This window comes from Grus americana, chromosome 3, assembly GCF_028858705.1.
Source record: "Grus americana isolate bGruAme1 chromosome 3, bGruAme1.mat, whole genome shotgun sequence".
Lineage (NCBI taxonomy): Eukaryota > Metazoa > Chordata > Aves > Gruiformes > Gruidae > Grus > Grus americana.
The window spans coordinates 22,475,996-22,496,689 of record NC_072854.1 but is presented as its reverse complement, the minus strand read 5'-3'; the positions used below and the strand labels follow the sequence as shown (position 1 = coordinate 22,496,689).

Here is a 20,694-nt window from a genome sequence, read left to right as displayed (position 1 = left end):
CCCAGAGGTGGGGGGAATAAAGCTGTTCCTTCAGGTTTGTTTTCTTCATGTAAGCAGGTGATTGATGAACCTGTAGTAATGAGAACAAAAATCTAAGACTGCCTTGTGTTTCAAGAAAATAATGAAAACTAAATTTATCCAACTTTTTAGAATAATAAATTAGACTTAGGTGTCTAATTTTTAAAAACTCCCTTGACTGTTTTGGAGGAATTGAGTCACTATGATTGTGCGATCATGTCAGCCTTCTTTTGACTGAATTGAGTAGCAGGAATTAGGCAGTCAAGGGAGGAAATAATGCAGAGAATTTCTTTTGGTTTTCACATGACTTTTGTATTGACTTTGATACATGTTAATGCATTGCTAACTTTCTTTTAGCAATAGACTTTATACTTTTGACAAGGGCATTAAAAAAGTGTAAAGTTCAAGCTACAGATAAGTTATCATCCATCAAATTCTGGTTGTAAATTCAATATACTCATAGCTTAAAGCTCTCAAATCAGAGATCAAAATTAATTTTTTATTATCTATTTCTTGAGAAATATTTATTCAGGAGTAGTCACTTGGGAGATACACCTTCATGTTTAAAAGGGGGTTACATATGAAAGGAGAATCCAGGAAACTTGAATTATGTGTTCCTAAACTTACTAGGAAGTAGTAGCTTAGTTTTGATTTGTTTTGGTTTTTAGTTTCATAAGATGAAGTTAAATTGTGGATTTCTTGCTTCTTATTTTAAAACAGGTGAAACAGCAGGAAATACTGTATCTTGTATTAAAATATGAATGCTAAAAGTGTAACCTTATTCCTTCTAAAAGATAAACTGATTTTATTTCTCCAGCAATGTTTCTTTTTGGATACTCTTAATTTGAGCTATGATAATAGCATATAACATATAAAATTATTTTATTTGTGCACAAAACAGTGTGCTGGATTACAATGTCTCTCTGAAGTGCTTTAATATTAAATCCATATTTTTATGTAGAGTCCCAAAGTGGTATTTGGTGTTTCTTAGACTCATGGCAGAGTAAATTCCTGACCCAGAGACTGTGCAAAGTAAAAAGACTGTGCACGTAGGAGTTCAGGAGTACGTAGTAGTCAAGGGCACCTGGAAGGAACAGATAAAGAGAATTCAAAGAAAAGTCGTCTTAGGGTATTTTTTATTTTTAATTTTGTAACCACTTCTTTTTGTTCTTGTCAAGTCTCACTCATTTTTCCTTCATATTTTTGAACCGCGATGCAGTATTCATCTGGTAATATCCTGTTGTTACTATCTCAATAACAACCTACCCAGTTTTGGTGAAGCCCTTTATACAGACAAAAGGAGCAAGACCTAACCATGCTCTATCCTACCTCCTAATAGGTGTGTTATGAGACAGAGGCGTAGCTAGGGGGAAGGGGCCAGTCTGGATGCTCCATTCCCAGCTGCTACTGCTGCAGCCAAGAGGCTCAAGCTGAGGGAATAAATTTAGAAATCTCTCTCATTTACATACAAGTAAATCAAGTTATTCAAATGAGATGCATCCCAGGAAATTATTAGCTATGTCAGTGAAGGATAGTGACATTGGAGGAGACATTTAGCAGACCTCCTAAAAACTACTGCATTTCTTGAGTTTGGTTTTGCTGGCAAAAATGTTTGGGCTTTACTGATCAGCAAAAGATAAATTTGGTAAAGGCAGGTAGTCTCTTACCTCTCTGTAGTGGCTTGATTCACTTCAGGTTTAAGGCAGCCATTTTAAGAATACTTAATAATGCTTAAGCCCGTGTTTGTTGTTGAGGAGATGCTAGTATGAATTGTTTGTGACATGATTGGGAATGTGATACATTACAGAACTGATGTACTCAGCACACCAAGGGAACAATATGTTTTAAGGGGCCAAGGCTGGCAGCAAACCTTTTCCACTGGTGGGTAGCACCAGTTGTGAAACTTGGAAAGCTACAGAAAGATTCATAATGCTCAACCAGAGGGATCATTAGACCGTGTAATTTAATCTTCTGTACCTGTTACAGAGGTCTTACCCCATATTAAGCTCAGCAGTTTGTGTTTACAAAAAAAAATTAAAAAAAAAAATGCACATTTCAGTGATGTCACAGAGGCTCCAGTACTTTCTGGTAATTTGGTAATTTGTTCTAATAGTTAATTGGCCTAACTTTTTAAAAAAAAAAAAAAAGAAAATTGCTTTTGTCTGCCTTCCTCTATTTGAGTAAAGAGCCTTTATTAAGCAGTATTTTCTTCCCACAAAGCAGCACAGTAATCAAGTCACCATCAATCTTTTTGATTAGATAAACAGATTCACTTGTGTATTGCTCTAAGATATTTACTTCAATCCTCAAGTCACTTTTGTAGTTCTTTTATGTATCTCCCCTTTCACAACATCCTTTTAAGAATATAAACTCCACATGTGTTATTTGTGGTTTCAATAAGGCCATATGTTGAAATAAAATAGTCTTTGTATTTCTATCCACTACTGGTTTGTGGGTTTTTTTTAAATATGTCAAAAGACTGCAACAAGGTTTTTCTGGCACAGTATTCCACCAAGAACTCTTGTTATGTGATATGTCAATACCCTGGCTTTTGCCAGAAGTCAGGCTCTTGGAAAATGTAGTTGTTTATCAGAAAACATTTGACCATGTTTAAAATTCATGGTTTAGGGTCTGGTTTTTTGTTTGGTTGGTTTTGTGTTGTAGTTTTTGAGGTGGTTTTTTTTAGAGCTAGGTTACCAAGTCGTGCTTATAAGTTCCCTGTTCTCACTGTTGTTTTTTTTTTTAATATCAACAATAATTATGTAAATTACTGATGAAAAAGCCACATAGCTACAAGCTTCCTGCCAGTCCCTGCAGAACTGGACTTTTTTAAATTGAGAGGTTTTTTGTGTTTTTTTTTAAGTTGTCTCAACCCATATCTCATAATCTGTGCGATGAGTTCATAGGCTGTATGTGTTACAAGAAAAGGGTATTCAAAGCTGTAAATATTTTTATTTTCTGTATATATTAATATAGCACATGTACAATTGCTTTTCTGAATCTGATCTCTGAGAGAAAGAGCTGTGATTAAAAAAACCCCTATGAATCAAGTTATCTCTTAGTATGTTCTGTCAGCTGCTCCTAGATTGACTGTCCTGAGTCTTGTGGCAACTTCTTGTGTTCTGAATATTTAAAGCTTTTAACAAGACAAATCGAGGGAACTGTGGTCATTTGGGGGTAAAGATTCTGCATTACAAAAAGTAACCTAGTTTTATTCCATTAAAAAAAAATTATTGTGGTGGGTTGACCGTGGCTGGAGGCCAGGTGCCCACCAAAGCTGCTCTATCACTCCCCTCCTCAGCTGGACAGGGGAGAGAAAATAGAACGAAAGGCTTGTGGGTTGGGATAAGGACAGGGAGAGATCACTCACCAATTACCATAATGGGCAAAACAGACTCGACTTGGGGAAAATGAATTTAATTAATGACCAGTCAAATCGGAGTAAGGTAATGAGAAATAAACACAAATCTTAAAACACTTACACCCCCCCCCCCCCCGCCCTGCCCCGCCTTCTTCTCTGGGTCAGCTTAACTCCCAATTTCTCTACCTTGTCCCCCCTCAGCAGCACAAGAGGATGGGGAACGGGGGTTACGGTCAGTTCATCACACGTTGTCTCTGCCACTTCTTCCTCCTCATGGGGAGGACTCCTCACACTCTTCCCCTGCTCCAGCATGGGGTCCCTCCCACGGGAGACAGTCCTCCACAAACTTCTCCAACATGAGTCCTTCCCATGGGCGCAGTTCTTCATGAACTGCTCCAAGGTGAGTCTATCCCACAGGGTGCAGTCCTTCAGGAGCAGACTGCTCCAGCGTGGGTCCCCCATGGGGTCACAAGTCCTGCCAGCAAACCTACCCTGGCGTGGGCTCCCCTCTTCACAGGTCCACCGGTCCGGCCAGGAACTTGCTCCAGTGTGGGCTTCCCACGGGGTCACAGCCTCCTTCAGGTGCCTCCACCTGCTCTGGCGTGGGGTCTTCCACAGGCTGCAGGTGGAATCTCTCTAACTGTTTTTTTCCTTCTTAAATATGTTATCACAGAGGCGCTGATTGGCTTGGCCTTGGCCAGCGGCAGGCCCATCTTAGAGCCGGCTGGCATTGGCTCTATCAGACACAGGGGGAGCTTCTAGCAGCTTCTCACAGAAGCCACCCCTGTAGCCCCCCCCACTACCAAAACCTTGCCACGCAAACCCAACACATCCTGCCAGGAGCCTGCTCCAGCATGGGCTTCCCACAGGGTCACAGCCTCTTTTAGGTGCCTCTGCCTGCTCTGGCATGGGGTCCTCCATGGGCTGCAGGTGCATATCTGCTCCACTATGGACTTCCATGGGCTGCAGGGGGACGGCCTGCCTCACCATGGTCTTCTCTATGGGCTGCAGGGGAATCTCTGCTCTGGTGCCTGGACCACCTCCTCCCCCTCCTTCTTCATTGACCTTGGTGTCTGCAGAGTTGTTCCTCTCACATATCCTCGCTCATCTCTAGCTACAGTTGCTGTTGTGCAGCAGTTTTTTCCTCCTCTTAATTATTTTATCCCAGAGGCACTACCACTCTCACTGATGGGCTCAGCCTTGGCCAGCGGCGGGCCCGTCTTAGAGCCGGCTGGCATTGGCTCCATCAGACACAGGGGGAGCTTCTAGCAGCTTCTCACAGAAGCCACCCCTGTAGCGCCCCCCTCTCCCCCACCTTGCCACGCAAACCCAATACAATTATTGAACAACAAACCTATTACAGGATGCTTACAGATGAAAATCATATCTAATTTATCTAATTTAGGACTTCATTTAGTATGAGCAAATAATGAAAGATGCTAAATAATCATCTCCAAATAATGAGATGCTAAAGTGCAGCTCTTAACTTAGTATTATAGTCAGTGTTTTGCAACACAGATGCACCAAATCATATTTAAAATGATAGCATTAATAAGTGAATGATTGATATGCAAATGTCCAGATTTTTCTTACAACTTGCTGAAAAAAAGAGACAGATTTGCTCTCCCACATTCAGCTACTTGTAAAACTATTGCTGTAAGGTTTCTCTCTCCTCCTTTCCTCAGACTTGTTAGCATGGGCCTTTCCTCATCTAGAAAGGAGAGAGTATGGACTTGCAGGTTGAACACTTTTTTATAAAAGAGTTGTTACTTTAAAAAGCGGTTTTCAGTAATTCAGCACGGAAGTAGCAGTGATTATATGGTGGTTCTGGCTCTTTGGTATTTCTAATTGTCAAGCTATATGTTTTTTAATTTATATTAATGAATTTAGTTAGTTTTGCATATTCTGGTTTTAATTCTCTGCCAATTTGCATGTCACTGTTCATTATTAAAATAATATCTTTGTGCATGATAAAATTATAGGTGATAGCATTCTGTGATTTAGCTCTATCCCTGCAGAAATTAATATATGACTCCCAGTTTGTGAATGGCAGATTTTCCTCAGCTCCCAGCAGCTTCAGGCATTCTCATGTGTACGTCACCCTTGCAAAGCAAGCTGTAGCAACGACACCTCTGTTAAGGCTGTTAATACAAGCCTTTCCATAATGTTGCTGGTGTTTATAGATTAATCAATGACTTGGAAAGGGAGCTGTCTGTGAGGTTAAGCGACTTTCTCCTCTACAGCCAGTTTCTTCTTCAGCTTAAGTGTATTTGACATTTTGGAACCAGTTACAGCGAAAGATGCCACAAACAAGTAGAGATGTTGGACAGCTATAGCTGAAGAATTCTGTACTTCAGATGTTTTCTCCTTGACTATAATTTCTGCAGACCTTCTGTTTGTTGATAGATGCAATGACGTTCCTAATAAATAAAATCACCACAGGTTTCTTTCTGAAATTGAATAAGGTTAAATAAGCATAATTTTTTTCTTTTCAGAGTTCAGATAAAGTATTTAATAATTTGTTATCTTGGAGTTAATTTTTTAAAAAGTAGATCCAGTAGTGCTCATATTTACACTGACACTGTTATCAGTTGACTTACACCACTGGAATTAAACTGCAAGGTTAAGAAAGACCTAAATCAACTTCTCTAATTTAATACTGCTTCAGAAAAATTTTAAATACTATTCTCTCTCAGCAGAACAAGGTTTCATTTTTAAAGTGACACCTGATTTAAGAGTCATCCAGAATTCTAGTCATGCGTTTAACTTTTATGATCTTGACTTCCAAGACATTTAATGTATGCTTAAAAGGAGATACTTGCTGATGTACCATGCTGTGAAAGCTACCTGACTAGTGTGATCACTTCTTTTTGGAAATCTTTCTTTAGTGTACTACATGTGATACAGATTATAAACATTTGAGGTAGGTGTATCTTGGACAGAAAACATCTCTAGACTATATGTGTCCTGTAGCAGTATTATGAAGAATTTCAGTGATCTGTCAAACAGCCAGCTAGAGTCAGTAATCACCTCTTTTGATTTCACAACAAACAAGTTGGAACCTCCTGAAGGTGAATGTGAAATTCACCAAGAGAATCACTGCTGCCCATGGAGGGTTTTTAAACACAGGATTGGGCTATCAAACTGTAGTATGAGTCACTAGTTTAAGTTTATATACAGTGTAGAAACAGTCATTTCTAACTACCACTGTCTGTAAGTATTTACACTTCTAAATGCCAATATATCTACAAGCATATGGGACTATTACAGAACTCATGCATCATGGTATGGTTAGGAGTTGTTTAATGTCACTGAAGTCTGCAGTAGTTCTTGTGTGATAGTTTCTGACATTAAGATGTTGGTAGACACCCCGTTAAAAAAAAAAAAAAACAAAACCCACCACCACACATGCACACAAAAAGACTTCTGGAAAATGTATTTGGAAGTGAAATGGCAAAGAATTCTGCCCCAGATTTTTAGTCCAAATTTGTGTGTGGTGTTAGGAACGACTGTTAATGCTGAAAATATATTGAGGAAAAAAGTAAAATTATACTAATATGATGCACTCATAATGGTTTACTTTAGCCATGGCCCCATGTTAATGGTTTATTAAAGATCTTTGATTTATATTTCTATGACTGTAAATAAGTACACTTATGCCATAAGTATTAGTTAACTTTCTGCATGCTTTTGAGAAAGCTTTGAGTACTTGAATAACAAAAATATACCTTTGAAATGAGATCTCATTCCTATGTATTTCTGTGGTTTCTTAGTGTACTCCTAATCCTGGTTTATGCCTTTACATTTTAATGAAGAGAACCCTTGGTTGGAACCTGGAGGGCAAACGTGTGCTTAAGCAGAGTAAGAACTTGCCAACAGGCACATTTTTAATGAGACATGTTTACTCTGGCTGTTACCTTCACTTTCTGTAGTGGTTCTTGTCCTTCATCTTTTCTTTGATTGTATCATGGAGGAATAAAACAGTGTCTCAAACTGAATCTTCTCTTGTTTACATGTCTGTAAGTCTGAAGGTAACTCAGTTAAAGTAGGTTCAGCTAGTCAGGTGGCAGTATGCGAAGCAGGAGGAGAGGGAATTAGGGCTTTGATTTCTGTGGCTTTTTTTTTTGCTTTTTGTTTTATTTTAAATTACAGTGATTACAAATATTTTGGTTGTGCATTCCCTCCTCTAATAGAAGGCCACAGTGCCTCTTCATTCTGTAAGGCTCATCTGTTTTCTCATCTTTCCTGACTGCATCCCTTTAGCTTCCCGTATTATTTTTCTATTCTTGACCCCCACCCGCTGAGTTACTTCTCCCCTCTCAGCTGGAGCGTGCTCCCCCTTCTCCCTCCTTGCAGCTGTGTTGCAGGCTTCCCATTGTCAGAATGACAGTAGGCAACTGAAGGGAAAGGAAAAGAAATAGAGAACAGCACCAACAACCACCTTAGATCCCAGCAAACAGCCAGCACTGTTATAATTGCTGCCTCGCTTGAGCAGACACCCAACACTTTGGATAACTGATGCTACTTGACTACAAAAACATAATCAAGACCTAAGCTTTTACACTTAAAGTGTCATGAAGCAACAGGGTAAAGTCAGTAGGGTGCTGGGTTAAGGGGAAAGGCATGTTGGTAAACTTACAGCTTGGTCTCTGGCTGTTCAAGTGCTTCATCGTTCTGTATCTCAGTTCATCCCCTGTAAAAACAGGAGTTTCAATTGTTTTATACATCTTGGAGAGGTTTCTGATCACTGTGAATATACACATGGTATTTTCATTTTAGTATCAGTTGTATAGTTTGTTGCATGTAAAATTATAACCTCCACTGCTCTGCTATTGCCTATGAACCTGTTAGTACTGAACCAAAGCAACATGTTGCTGTCCTACGCATCAAGACCCAAATATGCACTGACAGAAAACACGCTTGTGAATACTAAGCACAAGAATGTGACCCTGGCTCATCCTCTCACTGTTAGGGCTCATACTCTTTCTCTCTAAAGAAACTTGTTTCAATGCAGCATTTTCAATTCTCACATTCAAAAAAAGAAATAGGGAGCAGGGGAAGCAGAAAGCTGTTTGCAGAATTTCTATTGTTACGTATTACCCTCCTGTTTAAATACTCTGGACACTGTAAAAACAGAGTAAAAAGCTTGTTTTTAACATGAAGAATCATGATTGCTCAGTATTGCAGGATTTGCATTGCACATGCCATGCATCAGCCTCACTCGCTCTCTCTTCCCAATGATCTGTGGAGAGCTGAGAAAAAATGGAAGTTATGTTGATATAGCAAAAGGCAGAAATACCAGTGCACACAAATTTATTGCTGTAATCTAAGTACATTCCAAGGATCCACAGTTGCTTTGAACAGCATGTTCTGGCTTACCAAAGCTACTGCAGTTCTTCTTATTGCTACCAAAGTTATGTATTCCCTTGCTCCATCTATGTACCGTTAGTTTCATTTCCTGGATGCTTTGGCAGTACGCAACTGCACGAGTAGGCATTAGGGCAAATATGCAGTCTCTCTTTATAAAGAACAAGAATGCTTTGTTATCCTGATTATAAAACGAAGTGTAAGATATGATTTCCAAAAATGCCAAAGGGATGCAGCTGTGTAGTTGATAGGAAAATGATTTGCTGTGAAACTTTATGAAAAATGACTATCATTTAACATAGGGATTATATCTGTAGTTACTCAACTAGCATTCTAGAGAAAGCAGTAAAGAAAGTGAAAACATCTCAAGTAGTTCTTAGTGCTCAAGCATAGCACCTATTCTTTTCCAGCCTTCATTCAATATACTAAAAAGCTTTAGTTCTTTTATACTTAACAAATTTGTTAGTTTTCCATTAACTTTTAAGTCCTTTGTTTGTTTGTTTTCAATCTTAGCTATTCCCTTGTGTCTTTATATCTCTGTCCATCATCTATACTGATGCTGACACAGTAAGCCCAAACATCTTTGGATGCTGTTTTAATAAACAATTGTGTTTGGGTTTAAAGGCAAGATAGCACCTTTATTGAGTCATTCCCCAGAGAGCTTGACTTTACTCAATGCTCAGCTCAACGCGCTTTTCATATCACAAGCTGTGTAAAATAGTAAAGACTCTGCTGTGGAAGCCCAAATGTATTAAAGACATGAACAAAAATATGTGTATAGGAATGTTGCTGAAATTGAGACAGTGGTGATAGATCAGCACAGAGAGGCAGCAACTGTTGCAGCCTCCAGGGCTGGTCTGCAGGTCTGTGACTCTTCATACCCTGAACTGCTGCAATAGAACAGATTTGTGCAAGGACCTGATTTTATTCCATCTCTTCACTGAAGCATATCAGAATACCCTACTCAACTGCTCATATAATTAGAAGAGTGAGGCATCTAGCAATATTATAGCAAGTGATGATAATGAAGTCTAGCTTGGATCAGAGGAGCCTGTCTCTTCTTATGTGACCACGGAAAGAGGAGTGAATATTATGGTACCTTATACATCTCAGTTAAATACCTTAGCTGAACTGCAGCATTCTTACTGGAAAGAACATAGTGTCCATCCTTCCTGTTCTTCTGCCAGAGAAGAAAAGAATTGATTGATTCTTTGTTCAGTACTTCTTTATCTGGTATGTAGGTGAGAGGAGAGAAATGTTAATTTGTGCTTGTTACAGCTCCTTAAGAAGTGAAAATACATAGCCTTAGGATAAACTGGAAAACTTAAAGTAATAAAAGAGTGATACAGCTCTTCTGCTTTCATATCAGGATTCAGGTTTAATCTTGTCCTTTTTTGCCAGTTTTTCTCCTCCTGCAAAAAAATGCCACATTTTCTTGGCATCTCCTTTGTAGTACTTGCCAATGGAAATCTCACATTTACTTCCATTACTAACTCGCTATCTGTTGGGCTTTTTATGTTTACTTTGGGCTTCACACACACACATTTTCTGATGCCCCTTTTCTTTATTCTGTTCTTCAGTGATTCTTAATCATAGGCAAACATAGTTAATTTTAGGGCATACAGGTGCCTGGTGAAGTAAGTACTCGTAGTCGATTCTGAAATGCTGCTCAGCTGAACTTTAGTACTATAATCTTGAATATACTATTGATGGCTAGGCTGTTTAATGCTAAGTATTAGCTTTGGATGGAGATTTCTTTTTCCCTCTGAGCAGGAAGAGGAATATATCAAGGAAGAATGAAAGATTATCAAATACAATATGCAGTGTTTCCTTACTTCATATCTGTTACACACGTGTATGTATCTGTGTTTCTAATTTCAAGCAGATTGTAAGATATTTTAGTGATTGCATGGAGTGTAGATGTATGTTTAAGTAATCTTAGAAATTACTTTTCCCAAGAAAGAAATTCTGTTACAGTGTTTTCTTTGACATATATTTAGAAATCATAATGGTATACAGCATTCACTAATAATCAGAAATGTGTGCCTTTGAAAATAAACGTTGCACTTTGTTTAGTGCAAAACCATACACATGTGCGTAGAGAACTTCAGCAAAAGTTTTAAGATGGTGTAATAACTTTTGGACATATGCAGAAAAATATCTAAGTAAAAATGCAATGGTTAAATTACTTGAATGTGTTCTGTAGCGATCATCTACAGTGCTTCTCCTTTTCACTCTAACTCTGGCATTTTTGTTTTATTAAATACATTCTCGGTTAAATATGTGTATTAAAGTGAAATGCCTCTAGCAGTTATTACAAGCTGTATAAACTTTCATTGTGTATTATATATCTGTTAGTTCAAATGTATTTACAAGGTTTTTATACTTCCCTTTTTTATACCTTCTCTTTTAATGGCAGTAATTCTGTACACTTAAACTTGCTTGCAGTGAAATGCTTATTTTAAAAGCCAAGTAAATGGAAAGCCCTGAATTATTTTGAGCTGTTTGCAGTCTATTTTTTGGTGAATTTCTGCCAGCTTTTTGTGTCACCATACTTGTTAGTACAGTGGAGTTCTCTCTACCTGCTACAGTATAAGCTAGTAGCAGAAGCGAATCTTGTGTGATGTCCTGGTCAGTCTGTATGTCCTGCAGGGGATAAGCGAGTAGTAAAATTGAGGCTGCAGTCTCCCTTGATGTTGCTCAGTTGGAGAAGTAGCCAACACCACAGAGCCAGGCACCTGCTATCTCCATCCAGACAGCTGCCATTCCCAGTCCTGCTTTCGCAGAGGTCAGTGCTCTGGCCCTTATCTCCGGAGAACCTAAAGCCGTTGCTGCGGTTTGTTGGTCTTGTCACTTGCTGCAAGGTTTTCTTGAACTCTTTAGCATTCCAGAATGAAAGAAGTCCTGTGAACACAGGAACTGACTCCCGAAGTCAAACTGCCAATTCTTTGAGAAGGCAGAAACCTATACTCTGTGGCCTCCTTCCAGCTTCACTAAAGATAGCTTTTATGAAGGGGGCGGGAGGGGAACTTATCAACCATAGCTTGTGGTGATTTCAAACTCAGCAGTCCAGTGAAACCTCAAGAAACTTGCTTTTGCTAATGAGATATGCAGGTAGACTGTAAGCTTACTACACATCTTGTGAACTTTATTTTTGGTTTAAATAAGTTAATTTTGTTGAGTTTCTGTCTTGCTTTCTCTTTGTTGTTCATCAGTGTACATGAAAATGACCCACTTCTTCATGGTTCATTTTGCATCTCATTTAGTTGTCTTTTGGAAAGAATTGAAATGGAGCTGACCTGTGCATAAACCCCTGTATCTTTAAGATCTGTATAAAACATAGTACATTGGGTTTGGTGGTTTGGTTTGGGGTTTTTTTAAGCACTTTTTCATGAAGTAAACAGCTATCCAGGAGTCTTTATCCAAAAAATAAAACTTTACTATCCAAGAAAGCAATTTTGATCTCCTGTATCTCCACAAGAAAATATTCAGGTTGATACATATGCAATATTTTTTTGTGCTTCACAAGCAGCTTGTACTACAGCCATGAGAGAAATAGTAATATAGCATAAAAGCACTTGGATAGTTTGTACAGGTAGGAACAGCAGCAGTCATGTAAGATATATAGTTATTACAGAAGCACACAGATCTTTTTAAATTTGATATCTATTTAGCCAGCTTGCATTGTCTAATCAGTCATAAAATTTTGTATGTTCTCAAGGTGAAAAAGAAAAGGCCAAATGAAGCTATAGTCTTTGAGTCCAGCAAAACATTTACATTTGCAGTGAGACTTTTTTGTTTTCACCAGACTTGCGTTTGTTTATTCATTAAGGAGACTGTTACTGCTTAAACAAATTGAAAAATTGTTCTCAGACCTATGTTCCTTGCATCTAAATCCAGCATCTTCACTCTGTGCAATTGGCGTAATAATGTAGGGAACGATATTGTAAGTGGAGCCTCCAAGGGGGCTCCCTCTTTTTCTGTAAAAATTTTTTACATTTTCTTGTTTAAACAAAATTCTGCATAGGACACATCATCAGGCTCTGAATAGAAAAATATAGTATTCCTTTAGTGTCAGAAAACTTTCTGTGGTGTAGTAGCTATTCTGGGAAAAATCAGATAGGACTTGGCTGCCCTAAGTATGAGAGGAAGCAATTTCTGCAGCTGAAGCACAGGAAGCCTGAACACCCCTTTGACAACAAGCGTAAGTCAGATGGGAGAGACCAGAAGCAAAGTCTTTGTGAAGGGGGGAAAAAATTATATCACTTAATGAGTTTCCAGCTTTTGAAAAGGTTCAGATTAAAGCATAGCAGAAATCCAATGCAGAGGATATACTATGTCAAGTAATGTGATGTTGTAACCTTGTCGCTACTCCAAAAGAGCAGTGTGAATGACTTCAGGCTAAGTATCTCACTCAAGTTGTGCTAAAGGTTTGACAAAGTTCTGAGCATCTGTCTGTTGGAATGATGTGGAGATACTTCCAATTCCAGAAACAGGAAGCAGTATGTTTGTGTGCACTTGTTAAAGTTTCTCATCTGTAGTCTGATAATTTTTTCTTGAAGAGATGCAATTACATTATCAAGTAGATTTTAGTGATGAATTGTAGCAATGTTAGAGGCACTGCACAAATACTGGCAACATAATAAAAGGAACTTTTATGGATTGGCTGAGAAGACAGTCTCAGAGCTGTAATGGCAGGAGGATGAGATGATGACCAGAACAGTTGTTTGGGTTTGGGTGGTTTTTTGGTTCGTTTTAGGTTTTTTTTCTATCCCAGTCATGTGTAAGCCTTTGTGATCTGTGTTGTTAATTACTATTTAAAAGTCAGGAAGAGCAAAACAAACTCCGAAAGGATTGAAGGAAAGATGAAATGTGCTGTCCCGCTCCATCAGGGTTAAACCATCACTCAGTTACACCTCTGTTTCCTTTTTTTCAGATTGGAAGTGGTCAGTTTAAAATTGAGACAGAGAAAAGGTGTTTTTCTTTGAAGCTTTGTCCTCCCTAAGTCCAGAAAGTCTTCAAAACTAACTGCTTAGTCAATGGCATGTGTACTGACAGTATCCAGTACAGCTCGAGATGCTTACAACAAATTGTAGTCTATCCCCAAGCTGTATTCAGTGACGCAGTAGTACAATAGCCTCTTATGTTAGAGCTGCCAAATGACTTGGGTCACAATTTTTTTGCCCAAACTTGTTGTCTAGATTGTGGAAGATGTGTAAAGGACACATCATTAAGCCCTAGAGAGCGGCTTACTAGACCTGGATTTATTCTTCCTCTCCTCTCACAGATTTCTTACCTTCTGCTGGGTATTTCATTGAGGGAGAGCATCCTGCCTAAAAGTCAGTATCTAGGTTAAAGTTAGCTTCTTGTGGCAGGATTAGTTCTCTTTGGGAGAGCCCTTTTATTCCTTCCCTGAAGCAATGGCATTTTATGCCAGTGAGGGGTTTTACCTTCCTCCCAGTGGGACTAAGAGTAGTATACATCAGCCTGTTCACGAAAGCATGTGAGAGATCAGTTAGTAGTGAACATCTAAGTACATGTATAGATATATCAAGGGAAAGAAAAATTATGCATATCCATAGCTTATTACGTGTAGTCTGTGACTTGCAGCTATTGATACCTAAAGTCCTGTGAAGTAGAAAAGATAAATTAAACCTTCAGTTTGTAGAAGTGTCAGGCAGTGCACCAAGTAAAGAAAAAAAGCAATAGCATCACCGCTAATCTGGATTGGGGGTGCAGCGTGTGATGGAAAAAACATCTGTAAGCAGATGACAGATTTTAAACTTCGTATGAAATATAATGTCAAGTGTAGACAGATGAACACATTTCCCTTTATCATAGCAGGGTTATTTCATAGATCATGTCATGTAACTGAAGAACAGTAAGAAAGTTTCTGTTATTTTCCAGCAAAGACACCATGCTTCAGTGAGATGCAGAGGAACTCCTATTTTTCAACAAATGGGAACTAAAAGGAACTTTACACTTCACTAAGCTGAACAGAGAAGTCATTGCGCTCGCATTGCCATTTTAAGTGCTTTGCTTTTGGGAAGCAGCACAAGAAATCCTGGAAATGATAGCTACTGAGTGATCCATGTTATCCCAGTAACATTTTGCTGTGCCTAGAACTAGGTGATCTAATAGTCTATTTTCCTAGGGATTTATCCCACTGTACATAATCTGCTTTATACTATGTTCTCTTGTTGAGAACATGTGACAAAATTATTTTAGTCATTTCCCAAACATTTATTTGTGTAGCAGATGGTATCAGTTGAGTGGTTTTTTTCCAATTTATTAAGAATAATCACGTTTATGTCATACATCATGTTTCATTCTTTGAAAAACTGTAGCTGCCCAGTAGAGAAGGCAGGATAGAGCCCTTAAGGAGATGAGGAGACATTTGCTGAGAGAGAATAACTTTCTAGAATGTAAAGGATAAACAGGTTATAGAGGAATGATGTTGGCCAAGCAATAAGCCCTGTGTATAGCAGAGACCAGATGTCTGCTGAAAACAGCGGGAATACAGGCTTCAGACGGACGTTCCCTGGAGACCCAAAGGGGACTGTGCAGACTTCTGTGCAGCTCTGGAAATCGCCGATGTGCTGGACTGAGAGCGAGGCTAAGCAAAGAGGATTGATTTACCAGGATGCAGTAGGCAAGGTAGAGATACGGTTATATATTGGTTTGTTTTGATTTTCCTCATTTTCAGTTTTCTTGCCAAAAAATCACCTGTTCTAGTGTCTGTCTGTTCTACTAAAACCTAGTTTTCTTATTTAAAAATTGTTTTGGAGTGTTCACTGTGGAAAAAAAGATTTGAGCGGTCTGACCTTACAGCTCTGGCCAGGGCAGAGCCCCATTGCAGTGCAGCATGTGGTCGAGAGCAAACCTACATCACTGGGAAGACTGGGGCACCAGATTCCCATCTATTACAAACTGGCAGATCACCAGCTTACACAACTGTTCAGGCTCATTCCCTGTGATGTTTCTTATTTTTACAGGGTACCTGTCTGCATATATATATATATATATATATATATATATATATATATATGATTAGCTTAACATAGAGGACTTGGTCATTAAGAAATTACTTATATTAATGTTTTCAACTCTTCTTTAAACTGTAATTAATTTGAATGTGATTAATAAAAATTAGCTGAACCCAGACCTAAAACATCCCTGTTTTTACAAAGCTACATAGAAACTATGTAATTAAATTTAATTCAAATCAGAGTTAAGATCCAAAGATAAATGAGTAAAGGAAATAGTTTAAAATAAAACACTTGGAAGGTTTGCATTCTTTCAGACTTTGCTTTTACAAAGTGTTTTGAAATAGTATTTACTGAAAGAACCATGTAATAAATGTAGTTTTGGCAGCTCTTTCAAATGTGGGGTTAAGTGTGATTCATTATTGGATGCTTTGTAAAAAGTTAAGAATGTTGTGAAATATTACAAAAATTGGGTTGAGGTATCATATTTAAATATTTAATCACTGAAATTGATAAATTGGGGCTAGGTTTTGTTGCTGAGTATCTTGATTTTGCTATGTCAACGTCTGTACTTTTAGATAGCTCTTTTGTACCAAAGATTGTACTTTTAGTTTAGATCTTCTCTTTGATACTGCTTTATCACAAGGGAAAACTAGATATCAGTTTTCCATTAGGTTGCTTATCATTTAATAGTTTGCAGTCCTGTAGTCTAAATAACTTCTCACACTTTATTTTAGCTGGTATGTTTGGAAAGAACATTTTAAATGCTGAACAAGATTTTAAGATTGCACCTTTTATTATCATTTCTGTTATTCTGAGCAAAGGGAGAGCTTTGGATTCTTTAAGCATTGTTTGAAAACCAGCTTTGGGGAGGGGGGGGGAACTTTAAAGAAAACTCTGAATGTGTATGTGTGTCCTGCAAAGTTGAACAAATTTTTTAAGTGTAAATGTGATATCAGATTTTTAAAATGTTTCCAGTTTTTTCGTACAAATGTTACAAATCTCCCCCTCCAATTCATGGTGATGCTTTCTGTTCAAATACAAAGATGTAATCTTATTAGCCGAAAGCTAAGAAGATTTCTGTATTTAGTAGCAATTAGTGTTTGTGGCTGCTAAACTGTAGAAACTCCATAGGCAGCTTTAGGATCCTTGAGCAGTTCTGATTTAGTAGCCTTCAAAACAGTTACTGATTGTCATCGAATCTCTGTTCTTCTTTCATGTCTGTGAATATGCTCAGTTGTATAATTTTATTTTATTTTACTTACTGAGTGAACATAGTAATTTTCAGTGTTCTTGGGAAGCACCACTGAGCCCATTTAGAAAGTGCTGCGTGATGCCTCTACACGATGGTGACTGACTCAGATTGTTTGCACATCACTCCAAAAAGGCCAAAATGAATGAAGACAGTGAGTTTGAAGTTAAAAAAAAAATGAGAGAGATTAGTAAAAGGTAAAAATATTTGCTTTCATTTAAAAATAAAGTCACTGAGCGATACAGAATTTGTATCAGAAAAGTTGGTATTAAAGAAAACTTGGGGGCTTCATTAAGCAAAGATTTTTGCATAAGGTGACAGGAGGCCTAAAATATTATTGTCAAAATTAATTTATTCATTGGAATAGTTTCAAATATCTCCTGGATGCCTTAGATCAATGTGTCTGTGGACTGTTTAACGTGGCAGGCAGCTAAAACAACCACACAGCCGTTCGATCCCAGCCCCTCAGTGGGATGGGGGAGAGAATTGAAAAAAAGTAAAACTTGTAGGTTGAGATAAAAGCAGTTTAATAGGACAGAAAAGGAAGAGAATGATAAAAGAATATACAAAAGCGATGCACAATGCAGTTGCTCACCACTTGCTGACTGATGCCCAGGTCGTTCCTGAGCCATGGCACCTCTTGGCCAACCTCCCCCCCCCAGTTTATATACTGAGCATGATGTCATATGGTATGGAGTATCTCTTTGGCCAGTTTGGGTCAGCTGTCCTGGCTGTGTCCCCTCCTGGCATCTTGTGCACCCTCTTCCTCCTCATTGCGGGGGGCAGTTGAGAAGCTGAGAAGTCCTTGACTGCTTGGCAATAACTAAAACCTCAGCATTATTCTCATCCTAAATCCAAAACACAGCACTGTGCCAGCTATTAGGAAGAAAATTAACAAGCCCAGCTGAAACCAGGAAAATACCAGAAAGCAAAGCAAGCTTAGAGTCTGTTTCATCATTATCCAACAGGGATTGTGAATACTCGTTGCTGTATGCTGAAAGATCAGAGAAGCAGCAGAGAGAGTAGTAATGGCATCTTCAGTTTCTCCCTGTTCAGATGGCGTGACTGTCACATCAGGTTGTTGTAAAAAGTCTCAGTTTTCAGACATAGTCAGTAACCAAGGCATTGGTTGGTGGATCTGTGAGAGGAAATGTGACTCTTGACTTTGTCCTGGGTAGAGTTTGGATCAGAAGAGGCACATCGCAACAGCAGCTATTACGTTCAACATCCTACTGAAACAACGACAACAAAACCAACAGAAAAATCCACAACAGTTGTGATCCACTTCAAGAAGAGACACTACACAAGAATAAAGATACTTACTAAAAAGAACCTGAAAAAGGTCAGCTAAGAGAAGGAAGTTGTACCAGGTGGTGTGGAAGCTACTTAAGGACACCGTATGTGATATTCAAGGCCAGCGCCCACCACCTGTCATGAAAGGCTTGAGAAAAAGCGAAAGGAAGACAGCAGAGCTAGACAACAGAGTAAAGGAAGTTGTTAGAAACAAGTAGGTGTCCTTTAAAAAGCTGAATTCACACCCAAATAATGTTTTAAACAAATTTAAATGTAAAAACATGGTAAGACAAGTTAAAGAATATTTGAGCAAGTGGTACAAAGAATTAAAACTGGTAATAGGTCTTACATCTGATGCATCAGGAGCAACACACCTACTGGTCCTTTGAGCCAGTGATCATAGTGCAGCAGGAATGGAGAGGCCTGTCTCAGAGAAGTTAAATAAATTCTTTGCATTGATGTTTTCTGTGGAAAAAACTATGGAGAATCCCATGCTGGAACACTTCTTCTCGAGTTTTCTCAAAAGATAGGTGAAATCTAAGTTATGTAATGGTCATGCAACAAAATAAATGATAAAATAAAATCACCAGTACCAGATTTTATTCGCCTAAAATTTCTGAAAGAATTCAAGGAAAAAAATTGCCCACGTTACTGACAGTGATGCATAACCACTTGCTTTTCAAGTTACCTTGTTATCAGAGACTTTGAGGCTGGACAGCGTGATGCCAATTTTTTTAAAACAGTTCTTAAGTCATCTAGGGAACTGCAAGCTTGTAATCCTGATGTTTGCCTTAGGCAGTTCAGCACAAATAATAATGCAAAATAAGATTTGTGGATGCCTGAAAACCTATGATCTGCATGGGAAAGATAAACATGAGGTTTGCAAAGAGGAAATCTACACATATCTTGGAATTCTTTGAAGAGCCAGGAAATATGTGGATAAAGGTGCTACAGCTGATATGGTTTCCTTGAATTTCCACAAGGTTTTGATAAAGCCCCTCACCAAAGGGGGCACAGAGACATCGCGTGAAAGGGAAAGTCCCAGAGTATGTAAGTAAATGAAGAGAATGCAGCAGTTCTCAAAACAGCTTCCACTCTTTTGCAATTTTCTCCAACATCAAAAGTGTTGTAGACTACTCAAAACTTTGAAGTGTGGGGGGGTTTTTCTGATTTCAAATGACTTGAACAATTTCCCCAAAAAAAAGTAAAAATAGTAACGTCATCTTGTGCTCCTGAGATCTTTTCAGTATTGCTTTTATTCTAATGAACCATTACATATTATTGCATTTGTTAGCCACAGCTTTTCACTCTCGGCCAAATTGTAGCTGCTGCTATCTTAATTGGCACTAAAAATAACGTTATTTTTTTCCCTTGCAAGATCCTAAACCAAAATTAAATTCCTCTGTATTGACTACTTGGTACACCATGGAATATCTATCCAGTATATCAGGGAGAAGAACAGAGTTTAAGCTGGATTAAAAAACAGGAGAGAGGCACATGTCCTGTTTCATCTGGGCAAAAGAGCAAAGTTACCATGAACAACATCTAGAGAGCCTATTGTGGGACTTGGTCCTTGAGCAGGAGAGCCAGCTGCCATACTTGAGTCATGATGAGCACATTATAGCGCAGATTTCTGAAGTTCAGCAGGTATTCTTCGACTATCTTTTCCTCAGTCTGCTTTATCTCTTTTTTTTTTTTCTTTTTTCTTTTTTTAAATGTGCTGTTCTAAAGGTTTGTTCTAACAATATTTAGGAACCTGATTTTAAAAAATTCCCTAATATCATCAGCTTATTCTCAGATACTCAAAGCCAAACTTCAGTTTGGCATGCTGTGGAACTTTGTATACCCTAGACTTGCAGACACCTAACCTAAGTAAATGGCCTCCCATTTTTCATTGTCTTACATGATGCTTTCCCTGAATGTTTCCATCTGCCATTGTCTGAAGGAACTGAAATAATACAGATAAACTTGAGGAAGCTCATCTTTTCAATCACAGAGTTGCCAGCAATGTATTCATGCTGGTGGTTAGTCTGGGTGGGACAACAGTCAGCTATTGCTGTTAGCCTATGTTAAGCTTTGTATTCAATCTCTTTGTGTCTCCAGCTGCCCTGATGATGAATACAGAATAACTTGCTAATATAATAGAAGTTAATAAATAAAAGTCATCTTATTTGGAGTCTTGATGTAAATAATTATTTTTATAATTTTCTATTTTTCCTTGAAGATATAGACTGGATGTGCTGACTTTTCATTATCAAAATTCAGTAAGCAGTATCTATAACCTGAATCCTCTATTTCATTTTAAGTCTGTTTTTTGACATATTTCTGCCTCTGTTTTGTTAAGGAGACATGCAGCTTGTATGGAGAAAACTTTTTAATGTTTCAGACCAGATGAGATAGCCTGTTAGAAGATGACT

At 38.3% G+C, this 20,694-nt stretch overlaps 1 protein-coding gene across 9 annotated transcripts in view; it reads left to right on the top strand.

Annotated features, from left to right (window-relative positions):
- The window catches only part of ERICH1 (glutamate rich 1), a 99,264-nt gene that overhangs the window by 37,768 nt on the left and 40,802 nt on the right, over positions 1 to 20,694 (top strand). The window contains exon 3 of one of the 9 annotated variants that reach the window (XM_054818886.1): positions 7,153 to 7,240. The exons of the other annotated variants lie outside the window; for them this stretch is intronic. Within the exon in view, the coding sequence (XP_054674861.1) occupies positions 7,153 to 7,240 (88 nt within the window). The remainder of the gene's footprint in view (positions 1 to 7,152; positions 7,241 to 20,694) is intronic. 9 annotated transcript variants of the gene reach the window in all.